The sequence below is a fragment of the Setaria italica genome, chromosome IX (genome assembly GCF_000263155.2).
Source record: "Setaria italica strain Yugu1 chromosome IX, Setaria_italica_v2.0, whole genome shotgun sequence".
NCBI classification, from domain to species: Eukaryota; Viridiplantae; Streptophyta; class Magnoliopsida; order Poales; family Poaceae; genus Setaria; species Setaria italica.
The window spans coordinates 48,484,409-48,503,703 of NC_028458.1; the positions used below are offsets into that span (position 1 = coordinate 48,484,409).

Below are 19,295 nucleotides of genomic sequence, written 5' to 3' on the forward strand. Positions count from 1 at the left end.
AGTGATAGAAGGGGCTAACCTTAACAGATTGATATTCTCATTGCTTGCCTCAATCGGTATAACTCCTCTCCTTACTTCAACTGTCGCTTGGACAGTGTCTTGGTTTGTTTTCCTCAAGTTAAAGTGGATCAGCGAGCTTTGGTCCAGCCCAAGGTTTTGCGTCTAGCCCAAGACCTTGTGGACAAGCTCACCGGTTCTCAGGGCCCACGCCTACACGACTCCGCTCCTTCCTCATGGGCCCAGCCTAGGCGCCACCCCGCGGCCCGTCACCAATCCGAAGCACTCAAAAGTCACGAAGCCAAGTTTACAGTCAGTCAGTAGAGAGCAGATGCGGAGAACGGAGAACGGCGACAGACAGCATCACGGCAAGATTAAATTACTACCGTGAAGATGATATCTTCCGGAAGTTCAAGTTCCAAATCTTGATGCATCATAGGATTCTGTGGCTTTTTAACTGCCCATGTGCATCGGTTATTCTTCCCAGGGTGCAATTAGCAAGGCAGTCGAAAATGTCAAATAGCATCGTCCTCCCGTTGCCGACATTTACGTGGATTCCAACTCCAGCCGGCGTGCACTATTTTTCTGTCCACCGCAGCATCTGACTCGTCCACCGCAGCATCATACCAGCAACAGCAAGCTACCTGCAGCTGCAGGGGTATAGCATCCTTCCACCGTCTACCATGTCGGAAAAGGCCGACCGGCGAGCTTGGCAGCATCGTCCGCTCCGCCTCATTGTCATCCTCGTCCTATTCTTGCTCGGGGCGCCGTGCGCCATCTTCTTCTTCATGTCGACCGGCGTGGCCCTCCCTCGCATCCGCATCGAGTACGACCGCTGCGGCGGCGCTCCCACAACCAGCGTACGTACAAATCAGCCGCCAGCGTCACCGTCACCACCGCCTCCGCATTTGGGTGTCGACGGTGACGAGAAGCAAAGCCCGCCTCCGCCGCCACGCCAGCTGATGGACCCGCCGCTCTCCCTCGGCCCGGCCGTGTCGGACTACGACGAGCGCCGAGACAAATGGCTCCGCGACAACCCGCGGTTCCCGGCCTTCGTCGCTCTGGGGAGGCCCCGTGTGCTCGTGGTCTCCGGGTCGTCCCCGCGCCGGTGCAGCGCCCCGGACGGCGACCACCTGCTGCTCCGCGCGTTCAAGAACAAGGTGGATTACTGCCGCGTCCACGGCTTCGACATCTTCTACAGCACCTCCGTGCTCGACGCCGAGCTGACGGGGTTCTGGACCAAGCTGCCGCTGCTGCGGTCGCTGATGCTCGCGCACCCGGAGACGGAGTTCCTATGGTGGATGGACTCCGACCTGATGCTCACCGACATGCTGTCCGAGCCGCCGTGGGGCAGGTACGCGCGCCACAACCTCGTGGTCCCGGGCTGGGACGACAAGGTGTACGGCGACAGGAGCTGGCTCGGCATCAACGCCGGCAGCTTCATCATCCGCAACTGCCGGTGGTCGCTCGACCTGCTCGACGCGTGGGCGCGCATGGGGCCGCGCGGCCCCGTGCGCGAGATGTACGGAAAGCTCATCGCCGAGACGCTCTCCGACCGCGGGCCGTACGAGGCCTGCGACCAGTCGGCGCTCGTCTACCTGCTCGTGACGGAGCGCGGCAGGTGGGGCGGCAAGACGCTCCTCGAGAACACGTACAGCCTGCACGGCTTCTGGGCGGGGATCGTGGACAAGTACGAGGAGATGCGGCGGCCCGGCGGCGAGCCGGTGCCACTGGTGACGCACTTCGTCGGGTGCAAGCCGTGCGGCGGCGGCGACTCCAGCTACGACGCCGAGCGGTGCCGGCGCGGCATGGAGCGCGCGCTCAACTTCGCCGACGACCAGATACTGAACCTGTACGGGTTCGGGCACGAGTCGCTCAACACCACCGCCGTGCGGCGCGTCCGGAACGACACCGGCGGGCCGCTGGACGCGGACGACGTCGAGCTCGGACGGCTCTTGCACCCGACGTTCATGGCTGCCAAATTGTGACTTATCAAGTTGGGGTTTGATCAATGAGCTTGTTAAAGGGGAATATCTTTCTTTATGTCACACACGTATTTCAACTCTTCATTGGTAGGCACAAGTTTTGCAGCTTCTGTGATTGTATCGGTAGTCAGTGCCTCATGCAAATCTTCCTGCTCATTACAGTATTAGCTAAAGCTAATCACCATCTAACAGAGTTGTTCCCTAAGAATAAAACAAAGAAACTAAATGAGAAAACAAAAGTCGGTCACCATCAAATTTCAATGCACAACTGGACATAAGCTGCACGCATGCATATGTATTTGGCAGATTATTTCGCAGCTTGAGGGTACATCATAACTTTTGTTGGATTTTCAAACATAAAGTTCAGGAAATAGAACCGTACTCTGTAGCAAGGAACTGAAGAAATATATCAATTATTCATACACCACATCAATCTGATTGGGTGTCAGTGTCACTACTCACTACGGTAAAGATGTGCTACATCGACTAGAGATGACCGTTTACAATACCCATCACCAACGGAAACGGACGTATAGTGAAAAGGGAACTACACACTAGCCATGAAGCAAATGTGTTCATTGTACTGCCTTCTCTAAGACCCTAACTACATAGCTAAACTCTATAGTATTCATCCTAACTTTTGCACTTGCAACCGGCGTACTATCCTGCACCTTAATCTTTTCAGCATCTGAGCTCCCATTGTATCAATCGGTGTATTAAAGATTGAAGCAGTATCTCAACTTGCTATCACTTGGACAGTGTCTCATTTGTATTGTTTTGAAGGCAATCGATTCAGTAGGTTGGTGCTCGTGAAAAATGGTAAGCATGATTTCTGTCAGGCACTTACATCAGCTTCATCCAGTGATGAAGACAAATAATTCAAGATGAACTCATCAAGGTCTCCTTCTAGGACTGAATCAGGGTCTGATACTTCATAGTTCGTCCGGAGATCTTTGACCATACGGTATGGCTGCCAAAAAGCAAGGAGATCAATCTTTTTACTAAAACTATTAAAACTAACAAGTCTGGTTGCAGAATTAATTCTGAAATTAAGTTTACGCTTAATAGCTCATTTCGCAATCTGGTTAGCTAAGAAAAATATAAATGTTTGCCTTCTCTTATTTTAAAGCTGCAATAGAAAGATTGTGAAAGAGAATATAGATCACAACATGTAACTAGTGTAGCCATGAAGGGAAAGTAATCGCTAGTTTGCTGCTTCTTTTTAGATTTTCAAAAATCCTGAGATCAGTATGCAAACAAAATAGAAATAGGAAGATTGACTTTATAGACTAGTAGCTCAGAGGAAACGCTGTGAACACAGGTAATGCTCTTGAGATGTCACAGTTTTATCATTGCTAGACTTGTTAGTTTAACCTGATACTCTCAAAATGGAAATCTTACATGGAGAACATAAGATCTTATTTGGTTGCCCCAGCTGATTTCGTTGAGTGATTGTGTGTGCTCAGCATTCATCTGTGCTTGGCGGGCAATCTCAAGCTGGTCCAGACGAGATTGGAGCACCGCCATCGCTGATGCCTTGTTCATGTGTTGTGATCTGCATTTCTCAAGAAGTACACTCTTTTCAACAATTATGTTTATAAACATGAAACCAAGAAATAGCCAAAATGTCATTTCTGTTTGATAAGGAATCACCCATCAATTAAGGGGAAATAAACCATTGCACTTATGCTGCATAGATTAACAATTCAATGCCCTGATGAGAAATGAATAAGGGTTTGAAATCCAAAGGAGAGACGTCAAATTTACCTTTCATTTTGACATGTTGCAGTTATACCAGTTGGAACGTGCACAATTCGAATGGCACTTTCTGTAGTGTTGGCATGCTGGCCACCAGGACCACCAGAACGGAAACGTTCTATCCGAAGATCAGAGTCTTTTATCTGGTATCGGCTAGAGGCAGCACCAAGAATAGGGATCACAGCAACAGCAGCAAAGGAAGTGTGCCGCCGCTTTCCACTGTCAAATGGAGAAATTCGCACTAATCTATGAACTCCTACTTCAGCTTTGGCGTATCCAAATGCATATTCACCGTCAACTTTGATAGTGGCCCTCTGGAAATAACAGCTGTTTAATATGAGCACTTTTTCCCTAAATAATAATTTAATAAGAAAGTAACTGCCTCGGAAGAGGGCAAAATGTATGCCCAGATGGGATACATTTCAAGCAAAAGATATAAATAGCAAAAAGGCCTTTATGAATAAGTCGTTTATTCAGCAATAGGTATCGAGAAGTAAACCTTGATTCCTGCTATTTCACCAGGCATTTCTTCTACCACAGTGACTGTATATCCTCGTCGCTGAGCCCATGATCTATACATGTTCATGACCATTGCAGCCCAGTCCATGCTCTCAGTGCCACCAGCCCCAGCCTGAACCTGAAACCATCACCATAAGGAATCACCCCCTGAAAACCTCTTTGGAAAAGCATAGAAGGAGGATTCGTGCTTCAAGTACAAGAGCTCCAGATAGGTCAGTTCGCTGAAAATTCTTATAAACATAATGAAACGAAGGGAGTAAGATGGTGCACTAAATAAACCTCAATGAAGCAAGAGCAGGAATCATTTTCTCCAGAAAGTATCGCATTGAGTTCTTTCTCCTTTGCACTTCTTCTCATATCAGCTAAAGCACTCATGCTTTCCTGCATGACACATTTGAAGTGACGGATGAAACAAAAATAGGTGGTTTGGACAATGAATGGAACATATCTGTGCTGTGTTTCTAGCTTGTAGCATGTAATGAAGCACTGCACTCACTGTCTCAAGTTCATTATCATTTTCTTCACGTGCAAGCCTTAACATCTCAATGTGTTCAATTAATTCCTGCTCAAACTGGTTCACTGACTTAATCTTGCCCATGAGCTCACCGTGCTCACGGCTAACCCTCCCAGCGAAAACTGGATCATCCCAGAGGTCTGGCCTCTCCAACACCACAGCCAGTTGCTTCGTTCTCTCAAGTATCCATCCCCACTGTACAAATAAAAAAAAACCCGATTAAAACAGAATGAACTAGTCAAGCGAGCATAAACACACACCGCACTTAAGATGTTCGTTCATATGCTTAAAAGAATAAGTACCTAAGATGCATATCCTGCCGTCACAACACTTGGCAATTCACCAACTCAGCCTACGGAAAAGCACAAAGTACGGGGTGCCATGTGAGAATTGAACCTTGAGGCGCTTCTTAATGAGCTTGATGGACTGCGCGACGGCCGCGGCGTGGCTGCGCCAGTCGCTCTCGGCCTCGGGGAGGATCGTCCACCCCTTACCGGCAATGGAGTCCACCGTAAGGCCGTCCGCCGTCATCGGTGCCTTCGTCACCGCCGCCGTGGACGAAGAGGAGAACCACCGCGCCGGGTAGCGAAGGAGGGCTGAGTCGGCGGCGGCGGGGAGGTCACCGATGGGCCCCAGGAGGGACGCCAAGGCAGCGCCATAGATGAGGAGGGGATGGGTAGGGTCTGGCGTCCTGCGGCGGAGGTGGGAGAGGAGGCGCGCCGCCGCTGATCTGGTTAGGAGGCGGGAAGCCATTTTCGTCTGCTACGAACTACGATGGTTGGACAGATCGACGCCGGTGAGGCCGTGAGGGGGAAGGCTGTGCAAAGGTTAGTCTTTTGAAGTGCGCTTTGATGCTTTGAAGGCGTACCGAAGAGGAAGGTGTTTTCGCACTTTTGAGCGGTTATTTATTGGAGTTCATACGAGTTAGGAGTATTAGAGTGCAATTGCGATGTATACGTGTTTTTAAAATAATTTATAAAATATAAGATTTTTTATACTTATGAGTTTATAAGTATAGGTGCTTGATTGTTTGGTAAATAAACGGGAACATGCGAGAAAATCCACTTCTATATACGTTTTTGTATTTTTTTTCCATCGAAAATGATAGTGGGATCTGAATATAGATACAGAAACAAACGAATATGAAGGCAATGTATGGTAATTCAAGAGTTTACCAGAATGACACGTTAATACAGAGCTCGTACTTCAAATTTTCCTGATGCCCGCTTCCTCTTGCTATATATACGTGCGTGTTGGGTAGAGAAGTCTCAACTCAGGAACCTGCATATTAGCAAAGGTACGCTCCTCTTCCAAATTTTAGGTTTCGATTCCATTATTTTGCTTGGCCTGCTACTGAAAATAGACAATGTTTGATGCTGTAGAGCTATAAGGTGTACAGTTCTGCGGAGCTCATGTTTGAAACATCAAGGTGATGCCCTTGCCTAATGTTTTAGATTCAATTTTTAGGGAATTTAAATGATCCATACCATTTGTTCAAACTTACAGTATATCTGATAACCACGGTTTCGGTTTCGTTGTTTTGCTTAGCCTACTTATATATTGGTGATTGTGATGAGCAGTGATACACAAATGAACAAAAGGCATAACTAATTTCTGCATAAAAGAATTTCTATGTGTGTGGTGTGTATATTGTGGTGCAACTTGTCTTGCTTATGCTACTTATCTATTTCCCAAATGTTAGTTGGTCCACACTTATCAAATACTTTAGCAACGATTTATGGTGGCATAGACCAAAAGGAATGATCATTGTGAATACTAAAAGTGGATTCTTTGTGAATCACACATTCCTCTAAAAAAATTTTATAGACCTATTTATCAGTATGGCTAGCTTAGTATACAATATTTACTTCAGAAGCCCTGCTAATTGCTATTAGTTTATTCTTTCAACGATATTTGATTTAATTGCTATTAGTTTGTTCTTTCAGCGATATTTGATTTAATTGCTATTAGTTTGTTCTTTCAGCGATATTTGATTTTTGGTTTGGTACTTTGGTTTGAGCAGCGGACTTGGTGAACTAGGTGGGCTGGATGGGATGAAACGACCACGTTTCCCTAAGCGCACAAGAGTTAAAGCACCACGCATCACAATGTCAGAGGATGTGCATCCTTACACCCGGTGGGGTTTGTGTATCCGATTGTTCCAGAAATTCAATGTGGAGGTGTTCACTTCTGATAGAAAGAGGCTCTACATTGTTTTGTTCAACAATCAGAAGGTACAACTTAAATGCATATTTAATTCTTGTTGTTGCACATAAAAAGTTATTTAAGAAGATATTACATTGTTAAAATATCTCATTTTGTTTGGAATAGGGTAAGAAAATGATGATATTATAAAGGATAACGAGATGGAATATTTAGAGCCTTTACTTATTGAGGAGAAGTCCTATTATATGTGGCGCATGTCTGTAGAATCAGCTCAGAGAAATAAGGAGTTTCTGCTAGCTGACAGTCCCTTCGTGTCGTTTAACTTCGGTTACTGTACTTAGTGAGATGACAAATGTGAATGAGCAATGCATCCCTCGTTCTTCATTGTTTATGACTTTTGATAGGTTTTGGGAGCACGCCTTTGATAGTGTTGGTGAGTGCACCTAAATTTAGCATATGGCAGATGTTATTGGCTGAGGTTAACAAAAGTTTTAATAACCATTTATCTCTTCGTTCTAGATGTTATTGGCATGGCTATGTACGTAAGTCATATTAGGTTTTCTATAGACATATTTTACAACCGAAACATATCAACAATAAATATTATTCTTATGGATTGAAGGTCTGTACATATATATACATACAGTGACTACAAAGTTTAGTATTAGCATATCAAAATTCAATTTCTTAAAGTTCTTCTAAAAAACCTGATTGCTTTTTTAGCTACAATATCATTACACTGGTTGTATGGGATAATATATTGATTGCTAATCTAAGTGCCTTGAAGAAATGCGCTAATGAGCGTGCTATTGTTGTTGCCACAACATTATGCCCTAAGAGCGATTCACAAATGTTGTTATCATATAAGTTATTCTATACGATGCAAGAAATCAATCTATGTTTAACATACAATATTTTTGTCCTCTTTTAATCAAATCACAGCCTCCATACAACTGACTTTAGTAGGATCTATTTTGGTCCGGATATTGCAGTGGCCAGCGAGTTAAGAAAAAGGTAATTGTAAATTTGATTTTAGGTATATTGAGATTTGTTTTATTTGCTATACTAATTTTATGCAAATAATTCTGTGTAGAATCAACAATGAGCTGAGTGCGCCATCCTCTCCATGAGTCAAATGTAGATGAAGAAATGTACTCTTGGCAAAAGAATACTTGGCACATGAAGACTATCTTTTGTGATGCTTTAGGTGTTTAGAATTGAGAATCTATTCACTCCGGTTATTTTGGGCAGAGCTTGGAGTGCCTGTCTTTTGCTAAGGTGTCTCTTTTGAAACTTCAATAAGGATTGTCATTAGTAATGTTTTAGGCAGCTTGGAGCATATGTTCTTAGGATATTTTAGGTTGGGCTCGGAGTGACTAAGTTTTTTGGGTAGTACTTATGGAAGTTTTTGTAATCTGTGATGTCCAGGAGGATGGTCTGAAGTGGTGTACTACCCATAAGTGATGTTCTTATTTCTTGTGTAGTCCTTATTTCTCAAGTGACTCAGCTTCTTACATGTTGTTAGTGTTGAATATCTTAAACTTCTTTGCTGGGGTGACTAAGCTTATTGGAAAGTGTTCATCAAAGCCTTTGTAATACCTAGAATAAAACCTTATTTCTTACCTATTCTGGAGGATTATTTTGTTTCTCTCGGTATAATGGTTTGGATGCGACATGCTTTTCTTGTGGTTATTATATCCTGACTAGTGGCGTTTTTTTGCGCCAATCCAAACCTTCAAAGGCCACATAAATTCAATCGCATTTGAATTTGTTTTTTATTATTTCTTCTAAAGTTCTAGGGATCTAAATGATGCAAAACTTTGAAACAAACTTAGGACACCTTCTGACATGGTGCTTGTGCTATGAATGAGAAGGCAATTCTTTCCTGATGGTACTAGACCTTGCTTCTTGAAATTTCTTCATTGAAGATTTCTCTTGGTCTTTTGAACCATTTGAACTTTTAAGCATTTATGCAAGTTTAGACTCATTTATCCTTTCAAGCATCACATATTAGATGACACGGATATTGCAGTAGAAGCCTATGAAGATTAGATTTACATATAGAATTATCGTCAGATTTACTTGTGATGACAATTGTCTGGCTTCCTGAGGCTTAACTTATTACTTACTCCCTCCATCCTGCAAAGAGTATCCTTTTAGGTTGCCCTAAGTCAAACTGTTTTAAGTTTGATCAAATTTACAATGAAGAGTATCAATATTTATAACACTAAATCTGTATGCTATGAAAATATATTTCATAATGAATCTAATGAAACTTGTTAGACATCAAAAGCATTGTTATATTTTTACATAAACTTGATCTAACATAAGATGGTTTGACTTAGGACAGAACCAAAAGGACACTCTTTGCGGGACGGAGGGAGTAGATTAGATAATTCTATATGTTTTGCCATGTATATGTAATCAGCATCACCTTATGCTAGAATTGGAGAATCAAGAGGAAATAATCAGCATGATGATGTGTTTAAATAAAAAGTTCTAACTACCAAGTACTATTCAGTCCTGTACCGAACAGGTTTTCACGTATGATTGGAAAATTCACTACTCAGTATAATACAGCCTGAGTAGCAGCTAGCAATACTTCAGTGAGCAACAATCAATAATAAGAATGAGTGACTCAGTAATCAGTGGCACTACGGGAAATCTTCTCAAATTTTTACCACAGTCTCCATGTATGATATCATGACATCTTGACAAATCTTGTGATTTTCAGACTTCGTTTGCTTTTTTTAGAATTTAAAAACCATTCGACCACACGTTCATGGTCGTGTTTTCTGAACAAAATGTTCAAAATTTCTTTTCATTTCCTGGATGAGACCTCAATCCGGATTCAATAACATGAATATGATTTTTCCATTGATTTTATTCCATTATTTCAATCACTTGCAATTAAAATTTGACTTAAATCAACAAATTTCTCTAAATGAAATTAATTCATTAAATATAGCAAACAGACGAAGAAATAGACCAACTTTTAACATGCAATACTAAATATCGTACGTGGGGAGTAGAAAAAGCGTGGAGGGCAGAGGTGAAAAAAAGTTTTATCTTTGCCGAGTGCCTTAAAAAACACTCGGCAAACAAGTACTTTTGCCGAGTGTCCAAAGATAACACTCGGCAAACTAATACTTTTGCCGAGTGTCGATAGAAAACACTCGGCAACCTATTAGTTTGCCGAGTGTCGATAACGGACACTCGGCAAAATTCTAACGGCCAGCACGCCCCCTGACGGACGGCGCACGTGCCAGTCACGTGCTGAGAGTTACCGAGTGTCAAATCTTTACCGAGTGACGTCTGGATGTTTGTCGAGTGTTTTCTCTGACATTCGGCAACTAGGGTGTATGCCGAGTGTATAGGCACAGACACTCAGCAAACGGCGTGTTTGCCGAGTGCCTGACATAAAGCACTCGGCATATCTACTGTTCCGGTAGTGTGGACAACCACCTGCTAGCTAGATGACCGTACCACCTGCAAGTAATTGACATATGCTTACAAAGAACTAACATGTAATTTCTAATTGACAAGAAAATTATCAGGTGGCATGATGAGTATAATTTACATGGGCACCAAAGCATCTAGGAAAGCACCGCAACGCGAGAACATTAATGGTAAATTTGTATGGAGAAAATCAGGGCAATCACCATGCTGTGCAATTTGATGATCACATAATTGCAAAGACCAAAGAGAGAGCAGTCGGCTCAACATTTCAAACTACGTGAGCAATGAGGCCTTGTTCGCGTTCTTGGTCCGAGATGGCAGCACGCATAGACCTCCATTCGGCCGTTCCGTCGGCAGCTATTCGTTCGGCAACAAAACAAGGGACGCCTTTTGACTCTCTAGCCTAGCGCGACGCCTCCACTCCCCCAGGCAGGATAGCGACGGCCTGTTCTCCTCCCCGTGCTTGTGACTTGCCCACCACCGGTAACTGCTCGCCCTCGCCCTCCACCAGCCCAGGAGCTTACCGTCGCCCGCACGGCTTGCTCCGACAGCTCAAGCCCCCATGCACGAAGCCTCCTCTACTCATGAAAACGACACAACCTCCACGCTGCCTCAGGAGCTGATGTAGAGCAACGCCACTGGCGGTGGGGAGCACGTCGGCCATTTGCGCCTCGGACGAGATGGCAGTCGACCAGCGCGAGCCTCAGAGGACCGATGCGGACGAAGACAAGCAGCGGCCGAAGCCGATCGTGGCGGCGGCCGACGACAACAACGACACGGGGCCGAAGCGGATCGAAGAAGGAGAACAGCTCGCCACGGACCCACTCGTCGTGCTGGTGGACACGAACCCGCAAGCCTCAGGGGCAGCTTGCTACGGCTCGGCGGGCGCTCATCTCACCAGATGCAATGTAAGTCTTCAAATCCGCTCTCATCAAGCTGTTCAGATATGTCAGAAACGAACTGTTAATTAGTTTCGGACCCCATATTACTCAAAGCAATCGACTGAATCAATAAACCATAGTTGTCCTATACGTACGTACATTTTTAATTATCATTAAAAGGATCATTTGTTTTATGTTGCCACACTTGTATATGAAAGCAATCTTTTTACAGGAAAGAATGGGTGCTAAGCAACAAACCTTACCAGATTGCCTTAACTCTCAAGAAAATACAAGAAACATTAAAGACTGGCCATAAAATGGATGTAGATTGTTTCAACTTAGCTGTACGGAAACTTGCCTGTGAAGAACTCTAGATGTTGAAAGGAACTAAAAGAATTGTGCCAAAACACTACATGGACTTGAAGTTTTGCGTGAGTATTTTTTAATATCATGTAGTCACTCTTGTCGTCATGTTTATAGGCTTTAATAACATTTTATTATAGGATGCTTATCAGTTCTCAAGGGGCAGTAAGTTTCGTGCGAAGCTCAATACTCAACAGTTAGCAAAATTGGTTATTAGCTGGCCTTGGAGAAACTACGATGTCTCAAAGTGCAGATAGGTAATAATCCTTACCTTTGTATATTTTTAGAGAATATTTTCTCCCATCCTAATGCCTACGTTTCGATTGCAAATTCTTATTCCATGCTCAGATTCCATTACTGGAACATTCATGCTTGTTTGTACTAGACCTAAAGGCCAAAGTTGTCTTGTCTCTATACTAGACCCAGTTCCTATAAATCATTCGTACAGTAAGGAGCCACTACGAAAATATTTATATGAAATTCAACGTGTTTCCACTATCCTTGGAACTATCATGAAAATTGAATACCGGTGGAATAAGAGTGTTTATCTATGGGATCATACAATCCCAAATGGTGTTCAAATAAAAATAGATAGGTAACGTTCTTATACTCATGAGGATCTTCTTTATATAGCACAAACTGGATATTATGTTCTACTTTTCATGCGTGAATGGGATGGTGAAAGGCTACGAGTACTAACTCGCCTGGTGAGTATTCTGCATAGCACATCCCTACATAATTATTAGGACAAGGGCCCTAATTATTTTTTATACAACTATCTGCATGATGTATGTGCAGGATGCATGTGAACTGAGGAAGCGCTTTTTAATACACCTACTAACGTAAAGGGGAACCAATATGCCTGCAACATACATGAAGTTCTACGAGATTATCTTGGATGCTACATTAGCCTCACAAATGGAAAAGCATGAATTGTTATAGCATTCTCTATCTCGATGATTGTAAGAAAAAAATTGTATTGGCACGTTTTTCCATCATCTTTGATATGTATTTTGCTACTAAAATTTGTGGTTTAAACAATGTATCTATATTTCTTACAATGTTTTTTAAATAATAATCATTTTGTTCAAAACTTGTGTGCCACATGCCTTCACCTAGTTACACAAACAAAATCTTATGACAAAGACATTGTTGCTACTGCTGCTGACCATCCAATGCACATTTAGTCATAACCATTGTTCGCCTACTACAAGACCATTTGGCCCTAACGAGTATCGGTATACTCGGCTCAGATCCGTCAGGCTGAATAAGGTCATGTTTGGTTTGGAGCTCCTAAAGTTTAAGTGATTAAAGTTTAGTCCCATTTAATTCATAAACTGCCAAATATGGTGACTAAAATGGGCTAAACTTTAGTTCCTAAACTTTAACTTTTTAGTCCCCAAGAGATTGCTAAAAGGGACTAAAGGAGACTATTGACAAGATCTGCCCCTCATTAATGCCCCGTCCCACCCCCAGTACCCCTCCGGATCCAATCCTCTACCCTCGCTCTCTCCCAATCCATTCCCCATCTCGCTCGCACCCTGCCCTCCCCGCCACCGTCCCCACTGCTCCCTACGCCGCCACCGCCCCCGCTCCTCCCCACACCTCTGCCGCCGTGCCTGCTCCTACCCAGTCCGGATCCACCATGGACGGCCACGGGAACGTCTACCGGGACTACTTCTCTCAGGGTGATTCTTCTTCGGTGGCTCCCGCCTTCCCTGCTTCCACCGCCACCCCCGACGACGATGACTTGGATCTTCTCTCCCAAACGCCGCCGTATGTACCTGCAGCCCCTAGCTTCTCGGCTGGAAGGGTGCACATGGAGAACCTGGATCTCAACCTCCAGGGTGAGGGTTTCCCCTTCCTCGACGAGTACTCGGTTACCTGCAGTGGGAAGAAGGTCACGGCGACCAAGGGCTACCTCATCTTGGACCGAGCGGAGATGGCGGCAGATCCGGCGCATTCCAGCCTCCTCGACCAAGCAGAGGTGGGGGTGGATCCGGCCGTGGAAGATCCCAGGCTGCGTGTGGTCGCTGCAATAGGTCCCTCAACACTAGAGCAGGATCCGGTCTCCAACCAGTGGGATCCGGCCCCCAGCCATTGGGATCCGGCCCCCAGGTTCATGCTCCTCTCCTCCACGTTGGCGACCCACCACTGGGATCCGGCACTAGGATGGGAGGTGGAGGTCGTGGGAGATTGGTGGCTAATCGCGTTGTCTGTGGAGTAGTGTCTGCCGGGATCAACACCTCTCCTGCAGAGGATGTTGGCGGTCACGATGACCTCGAGGATGAAGATGACAACGGCTCCCAGTTGGTAAGATCCATATTTTCTTTGTGTGGAATAAATAGATACTTCTTCCATATATGTGTCAAATGATTCTTGAATCTGAAAGGTTTAGTTTAAATTGAAAGCTCTTAAACTGAAATTACATTTTGTGTAATAGAAACATTATGATAAGGTAAATTGGAACGAAGACAACACATATATATATTCTGTGAACTTGATGTTGAACAAATTCAGGCAGGAAATTGCCTGGGTGGGACAATGTCTAGCAGAGGTTATAAGAATATAGCACAAAAATTCCTCCAAAGCACAAAAATTCCTCGATATGAGATTTACTTTTGTCGTTGCGGGATGGCCTGGCTCAGTTCATGATATGAGAGTGTTCAAAGATGCATTAAACAAGTATGGCGACAAGTTTCCACATCCACCTCAAGGTACTGCCCTGTTCTATGGTCTATTCTTTCACATAGTTGCGGTCCTTTGCATGTAAGTAACAAAAGTAATATGAATGTGCAGGGAAGTTTTATCTTGTGGACTCTGGGTACCTAAACCGATCGGGTTATCTTTCACCGTACAAGGGTACAATGTATCATCTTCCGGAGTTTCGACAAGGATCACTTCCAAGAGGTAAAAAGGAGCTTTTCAATTATGCACATTTGTCACTTCGAAATATCATCGAGCGGTCTTTTGGAGTTTTAAAGATGAAATGGCGGATTTTGCTAAACTTACCGAGTTATCCGATGGCAAAGCAAAACTAAATAATTATCGCTTGCATAGCACTTTATAATTTCATTAGAAAGAGTGCTATGGCGGATGAGCACTTCGATATGGCGGATGATGATGAAAATTATGTTCCACCATTAGAAGCATCACCGTCTCAAGGAAATATAGCTACTACTCAACATGAGGACAAAGATCAAAATATGAATCAGTTTCGGAATTGGATAGCCGATGAATTTTTTAATAGATCGTAGCTCTTATGTTTGTAATAATGAGATTTGTGTATCCCATGAATATTATTTGGCATAAATGAACAATTTATTTTTGGCAAAGCTGGCTAGTAGCGTGGGCAAGGCAGAGAAGGCTAGCGGCAAGGTAGAGAAGGCCAGCGGCAAGACGTGGCGGGAGCGATGCGAGGATGGCGGGAGCGCTGGTTGTCGGGGGCGGGAAAAAAGCAGAAGCAGGTATTAATTAGGGGTAGTTTAATCTTTATTCAACTGCTTTAGTAATTTTTAGTCATTAGAATTAATGGGGGATTAAAGGGGACTAAAGTTTAATTTAGCCCATAAAGAAAAGCAAGCAGGTTAAGAAGACATCGGGCAGGACCATGTCTCTAGATAATATCCACTTCTGGAGGGATCTCGAGCATATTCCTCGACTGGGAGCACTCGAGTGCCAAGGCGAACGGATCAGACCGAAGATCATATGCCAGTCTCGTGGACCGAGAAGAGGATATGGGCTGGCCAGGCCGAAGGTGGCCTCGAGCAGGGTTACGGATAGACCTGTCCGATAGGACAGCCTTGACAGGGTAGGAGGTGTCGACCAGTCGGGCGCAGGAGGACGTGCGCCCATGCCAACACGACAAGCGACAAAACCAGAGCCGAGAGGCACGCACTAGCGACGGCGTCAGACGACTATGACTTGAGGCTTCGGACGCCGCCCCGTGCATGCACGCGGGGTCCGGGGCGCCGTAGCATGTTTGATATTAGAAGTTAAATTTAAGCAAGTCGTATATTTCATGCTAATTAGAAAAATTAAATATGAATTAATTATAAAATTAATTGTAAAATCCTGTGCTAATTTACGAGATGAATCTATTAAGTTTAATTAATTTATCATTAGCAAATGGTTATTGTAGCATCACATTACCAAATTATGAACTATTTAGACTTACTAGATTCGTCTTGCAAATTAGATTTCATTTATACAATTAATTTTATAATTAATCTATATTTATTATGTAATTAATTTTATAATTAATCTATATTTATTATGACAGGTGCTTGGTGTATCAATCACCCCGTAGTCGATAAACGGAGCGGTGCACCACAACATCATGTTGACGGGACATGCCCGGACTGATTGAGCGGGATCAGGGACAGTCGGACTTGGAGTATCGGGCTGACGCGAGGGACCCCCCTTTTTGGAACACTATAACCTGGTCGCCCCAGTATATATGGGCCGGCTAGGATTCGTTAAAGGTCTCTTGCCACTCGATCGCCACGCACTACACTTCCACTTTTGTAACCCCTGCTGCAAAGTACAAACTTGAGTTTTGCGAATTAGGAATAAAAATCGCACCATTAAAGTGGGCGTAGGGCATGCCAATTGAACCGGTATAAATCCTTACCAAATCAATATAAACCCTTATCTTTAAGAATTAGGTCATCCGAAATCCACATGGCTACTGGTCAACGATACGAAGCATCGACAAGCCTGTTTAACGAAGTGTAAACGCTACACGATGCATAGACGTGTCCGTTTAATCACTTGTTTACTCCATTTAATAGTCATTTAGCCCATTTAATTGACCGTGTGGTGCGAATAAAGAAATAACATCTAATGGAATGTGATCGGTTATTTAGCATTTATCGTTTAGGATAACATTGGTCCTAGCATATGATATTCAAATCTCGTGAAGCTAATAATGCTTTTGCAATAGCATGCAGCTAGCAACAATCAAGGTTGCAAACTAGCATTAACAAGGTAGCAGCAAACATTTGAGTATGACAGTAGCAGTGTGCTAGCAACAAGTATCAAAAGTCTTCATCTTTATGTGGGCCGAGGGACATAGAGACGTTATGATCTATAGAATTTGGGTCTATCCCGGATAGATTAAGAACGAGGTGAATAACCGGATGAAATGGGATCCCGCGAATGCGGTCAAGATACACCCCTCCCGTTTCCCATCTCATTCTCAACCAATCCACATCCCGTTTTCATTTTTTATCCCATTTTCGTATTTTTTGCAAATATGGGACATATCTATAATACAAAGAGAATAATAATTAAGAAATTTCCACCCAAATTAGATCCATTGCGCCCCTTATAAAGGGTCCACTACGTAGGTGAGAGAGGAGGAACATAGAAGGTAGATATATGAAAACTAGCGATTTCTGCCAAATGGTGGTGTTTTTTTTTACCGCACTACTTATCCGCTCACCATACCCCATCGCACACCTCTTTCTTTGATCTCCCATGTCGACACATATTGTTTTGGTAGGTAGGCATATTTTTAAAATAAAATTAAATTGCCTTCCTTTGGATTTCAACGGCCTCCGAACGAACGTTTCCTTACGTAGATGCTCCTTATGGGAATCAAATTAATTGATTGAATGAATTGCTTTGATAGCTGATTATTTGATTGATTAAAGACACTTTCCTTTTCATGCACTAGCTCATAATATAATATAAGGTGCTCGTCGATTCCCCAAAATAAAAAAAACGGTGTACAACCCACTACTAGAAACAAGAGCACAATTGCATGCGTCCATTTGTTGCTATCTACTGAGACTAAAATAAAATTAGTACTACGAGGCTTGACACTCGTTATTGACACCTTTTTACTCCTATTTACCTTCATTAATAATTTGAATTTAATGCATAAACTATTGATCATACTTAATAAATGAGCCATTTTCATATATGCAATATATTTTGGAGGATATTATATTTTCATAGGAAATTGGACTTAATGGATAATAATTGGATAAAGCTCTGAACAACCGACGACTCAAAGAAAGACGAAGGCCAACGGGCCCGAAAAGGGCCTAGGGTCCTTTGAGCCCTCTCGTGCTCATTCTTGGTGACCAATCCTTCAGGATGATTTAAGGGGTAAGTTTGCAAAAATATGCCAAGATGAGTTCGGAATCAAAGAAGGTCAAGTGGAGATTTGAAAAATTATCGAAGATCAACAATCTTATCCTGAAGCTATCGACGTGTTAGGCCCACATGCAAGTGAAAAGAAGATTCCAAAACACCTAAGAAGACTTGGAGACGAAGGGCCTGTCTTGATTCTTGCTGCCACCTTTCTTGGACGACTGCGATGTTGCCGCGACAGTATTGTCTATCTTTCGCTTGCGGTTGTGACCTTCCGAGTAGTTAGTTTGGTTGTCATTGTTAGGGAGATCATTGCGGTTCTTGTGGTTGTGTTAGCCATTGTACTGATTGTTGTTGTTCTGCCCTTTGTTGCGATCGGACTCAAACCTTTCGATCTCCCTATCTTCTTCATCTGCCCACGTTTGTACCATGATCTTGAGAGATTTGACATCAGCAGGGCATCTTCTGCCAAAGTCCTGAAACATCCGGCGGTCATGGAGGCCGTTCTGAAAGTAATCTATAACGTCGCGCTCTGTGATGTCCACGATTGTAACCTTCTTATCGAAGAAGTGACGTAAGTAACTCCATAGGGTCTCACGTTCCTGTTGTTTAACTTGAAACAAGTCGATATTGTTGCCAGGTTGCTGCATTGCCCTTGCGTAGTTGTTGTTGAACGTTACCTTGAGGTCCTTCCATGAGTCGATGGAGTTTTTATCTAATGATTCGAGCCATGTGAGTAGCACTGCCTCCATGTAGATAGGGAAGTAGATGACTTTGGTGTCGTCGTTTCCCCCAGCCTCTTGTACTGACAGCGAGTAGCACAGTAGCTATTGGACTGGATCCTCCTTGCCATCATACTTGGTGATACCAAGAGGTTTGAACTTTTTGGGTAGAATTGTCCTCGTCACACATCTTGAGAAGGCAGGAAACCCGTCAGAATCGTCTCCTGGGTGTTCGACTTCTTGCTCGCGCTCGCGGTGCCGTCTATCAATGATGGTACGCGTCGCAGCTTGCATTAATCTTGTTGTGGAGGTCTTCTACTGGGCATTTAGGCTCTGAGTTAGCCCCACGGTGGTCGAGGCCTCCCGAGGGTCCTACCCGACTACCCTCTGTTCCGGCTTGGCTTGGTCTAGTGCCTCCGAGTTGGCTTGGTCTAGCCGGACCGGAGGTGTAAATTTAAAAATATTAGATCATATCTATGTTGCTTTGCTATCCATGCTTGGAATTACAATATATGCATAGTCTAGGTTGCTCTAAATTGATTACCTCTGCTCCATCTATTATCTGTCTGTGTATGCTAGAATAGATATGAATCACTCATCAACAAAAGGCTCATAGTGACATAGTGACATGTTAGTTGAAATAGATCTTGTATTATAAGTTTCATGGATTTATAAACTTTGAGGGGAGTACTTTAAGGGAAGAGCTACAACTAATCCGTGCACTTACGGTTCACAAATTGGCGCGTTAACTGATGCCAATCCTAAATTAGTTCCTTTTCATTTTACTTGTGATAAAATTGTCTTTTCTATAATTCTGCCTCTATTGTAG

General features: G+C 43.6%; 2 protein-coding genes and 1 long non-coding RNA gene across 3 annotated transcripts; 2 read left to right on the forward strand and 1 right to left on the reverse strand.

The window, feature by feature from the left end:
• The first annotated feature begins 680 nt into the window (after positions 1–680).
• Positions 681–2,017, forward strand: LOC101774339 (probable glycosyltransferase 4). The gene has a single exon (XM_004986975.2). It carries the CDS (start codon positions 681–683, stop codon positions 1,983–1,985), a length of 1,305 nt encoding a protein of 434 aa, XP_004987032.1. The 3' UTR covers positions 1,986–2,017.
• Positions 1,995–5,605, reverse strand: LOC101756759 (peptide chain release factor PrfB2, chloroplastic). The gene is made up of 8 exons (XM_012842557.2): positions 5,170–5,605; positions 4,756–4,968; positions 4,539–4,640; positions 4,240–4,377; positions 3,750–4,054; positions 3,384–3,537; positions 2,830–2,952; positions 1,995–2,183 (listed from the first exon to the last, which is right to left on the reverse strand). Exons 1-8 carry the CDS (start codon positions 5,524–5,526, stop codon positions 2,157–2,159), a joined length of 1,419 nt encoding a protein of 472 aa, XP_012698011.2. The 5' UTR covers positions 5,527–5,605; the 3' UTR covers positions 1,995–2,156.
• Positions 5,606–10,816: 5,211 nt separating this feature from the next.
• On the forward strand, positions 10,817–12,703 carry LOC111255947. The gene is made up of 4 exons (XR_002676108.1): positions 10,817–11,306; positions 11,783–11,899; positions 12,276–12,349; positions 12,441–12,703. It is a non-coding gene; the product is annotated as an uncharacterized LOC111255947 (long non-coding RNA).
• The last annotated feature ends 6,592 nt before the right edge of the window (positions 12,704–19,295 follow it).

Bases quoted from the DNA above. Each gene is read 5' to 3' on its own strand.
- LOC101774339 (XM_004986975.2), top strand. From the start codon at position 681: ATGTCGGAAAAGGCCGACCGGCGAGCTTGGCAGCATCGTCCGCTCCGC.
- LOC101756759 (XM_012842557.2), bottom strand. From the start codon at position 5,526: ATGGCTTCCCGCCTCCTAACCAGATCAGCGGCGGCGCGCCTCCTCTCC. The intron at 4,641-4,755 runs GTGAGTGCAGTG...TGTGTCATGCAG, and splicing joins ATGATAATGAACTTGAGACA to GAAAGCATGAGTGCTTTAGC. The intron at 2,953-3,383 runs GTAAGATTTCCA...GCTTTTTGGCAG, and splicing joins TAAGATCTTATGTTCTCCAT to CCATACCGTATGGTCAAAGA.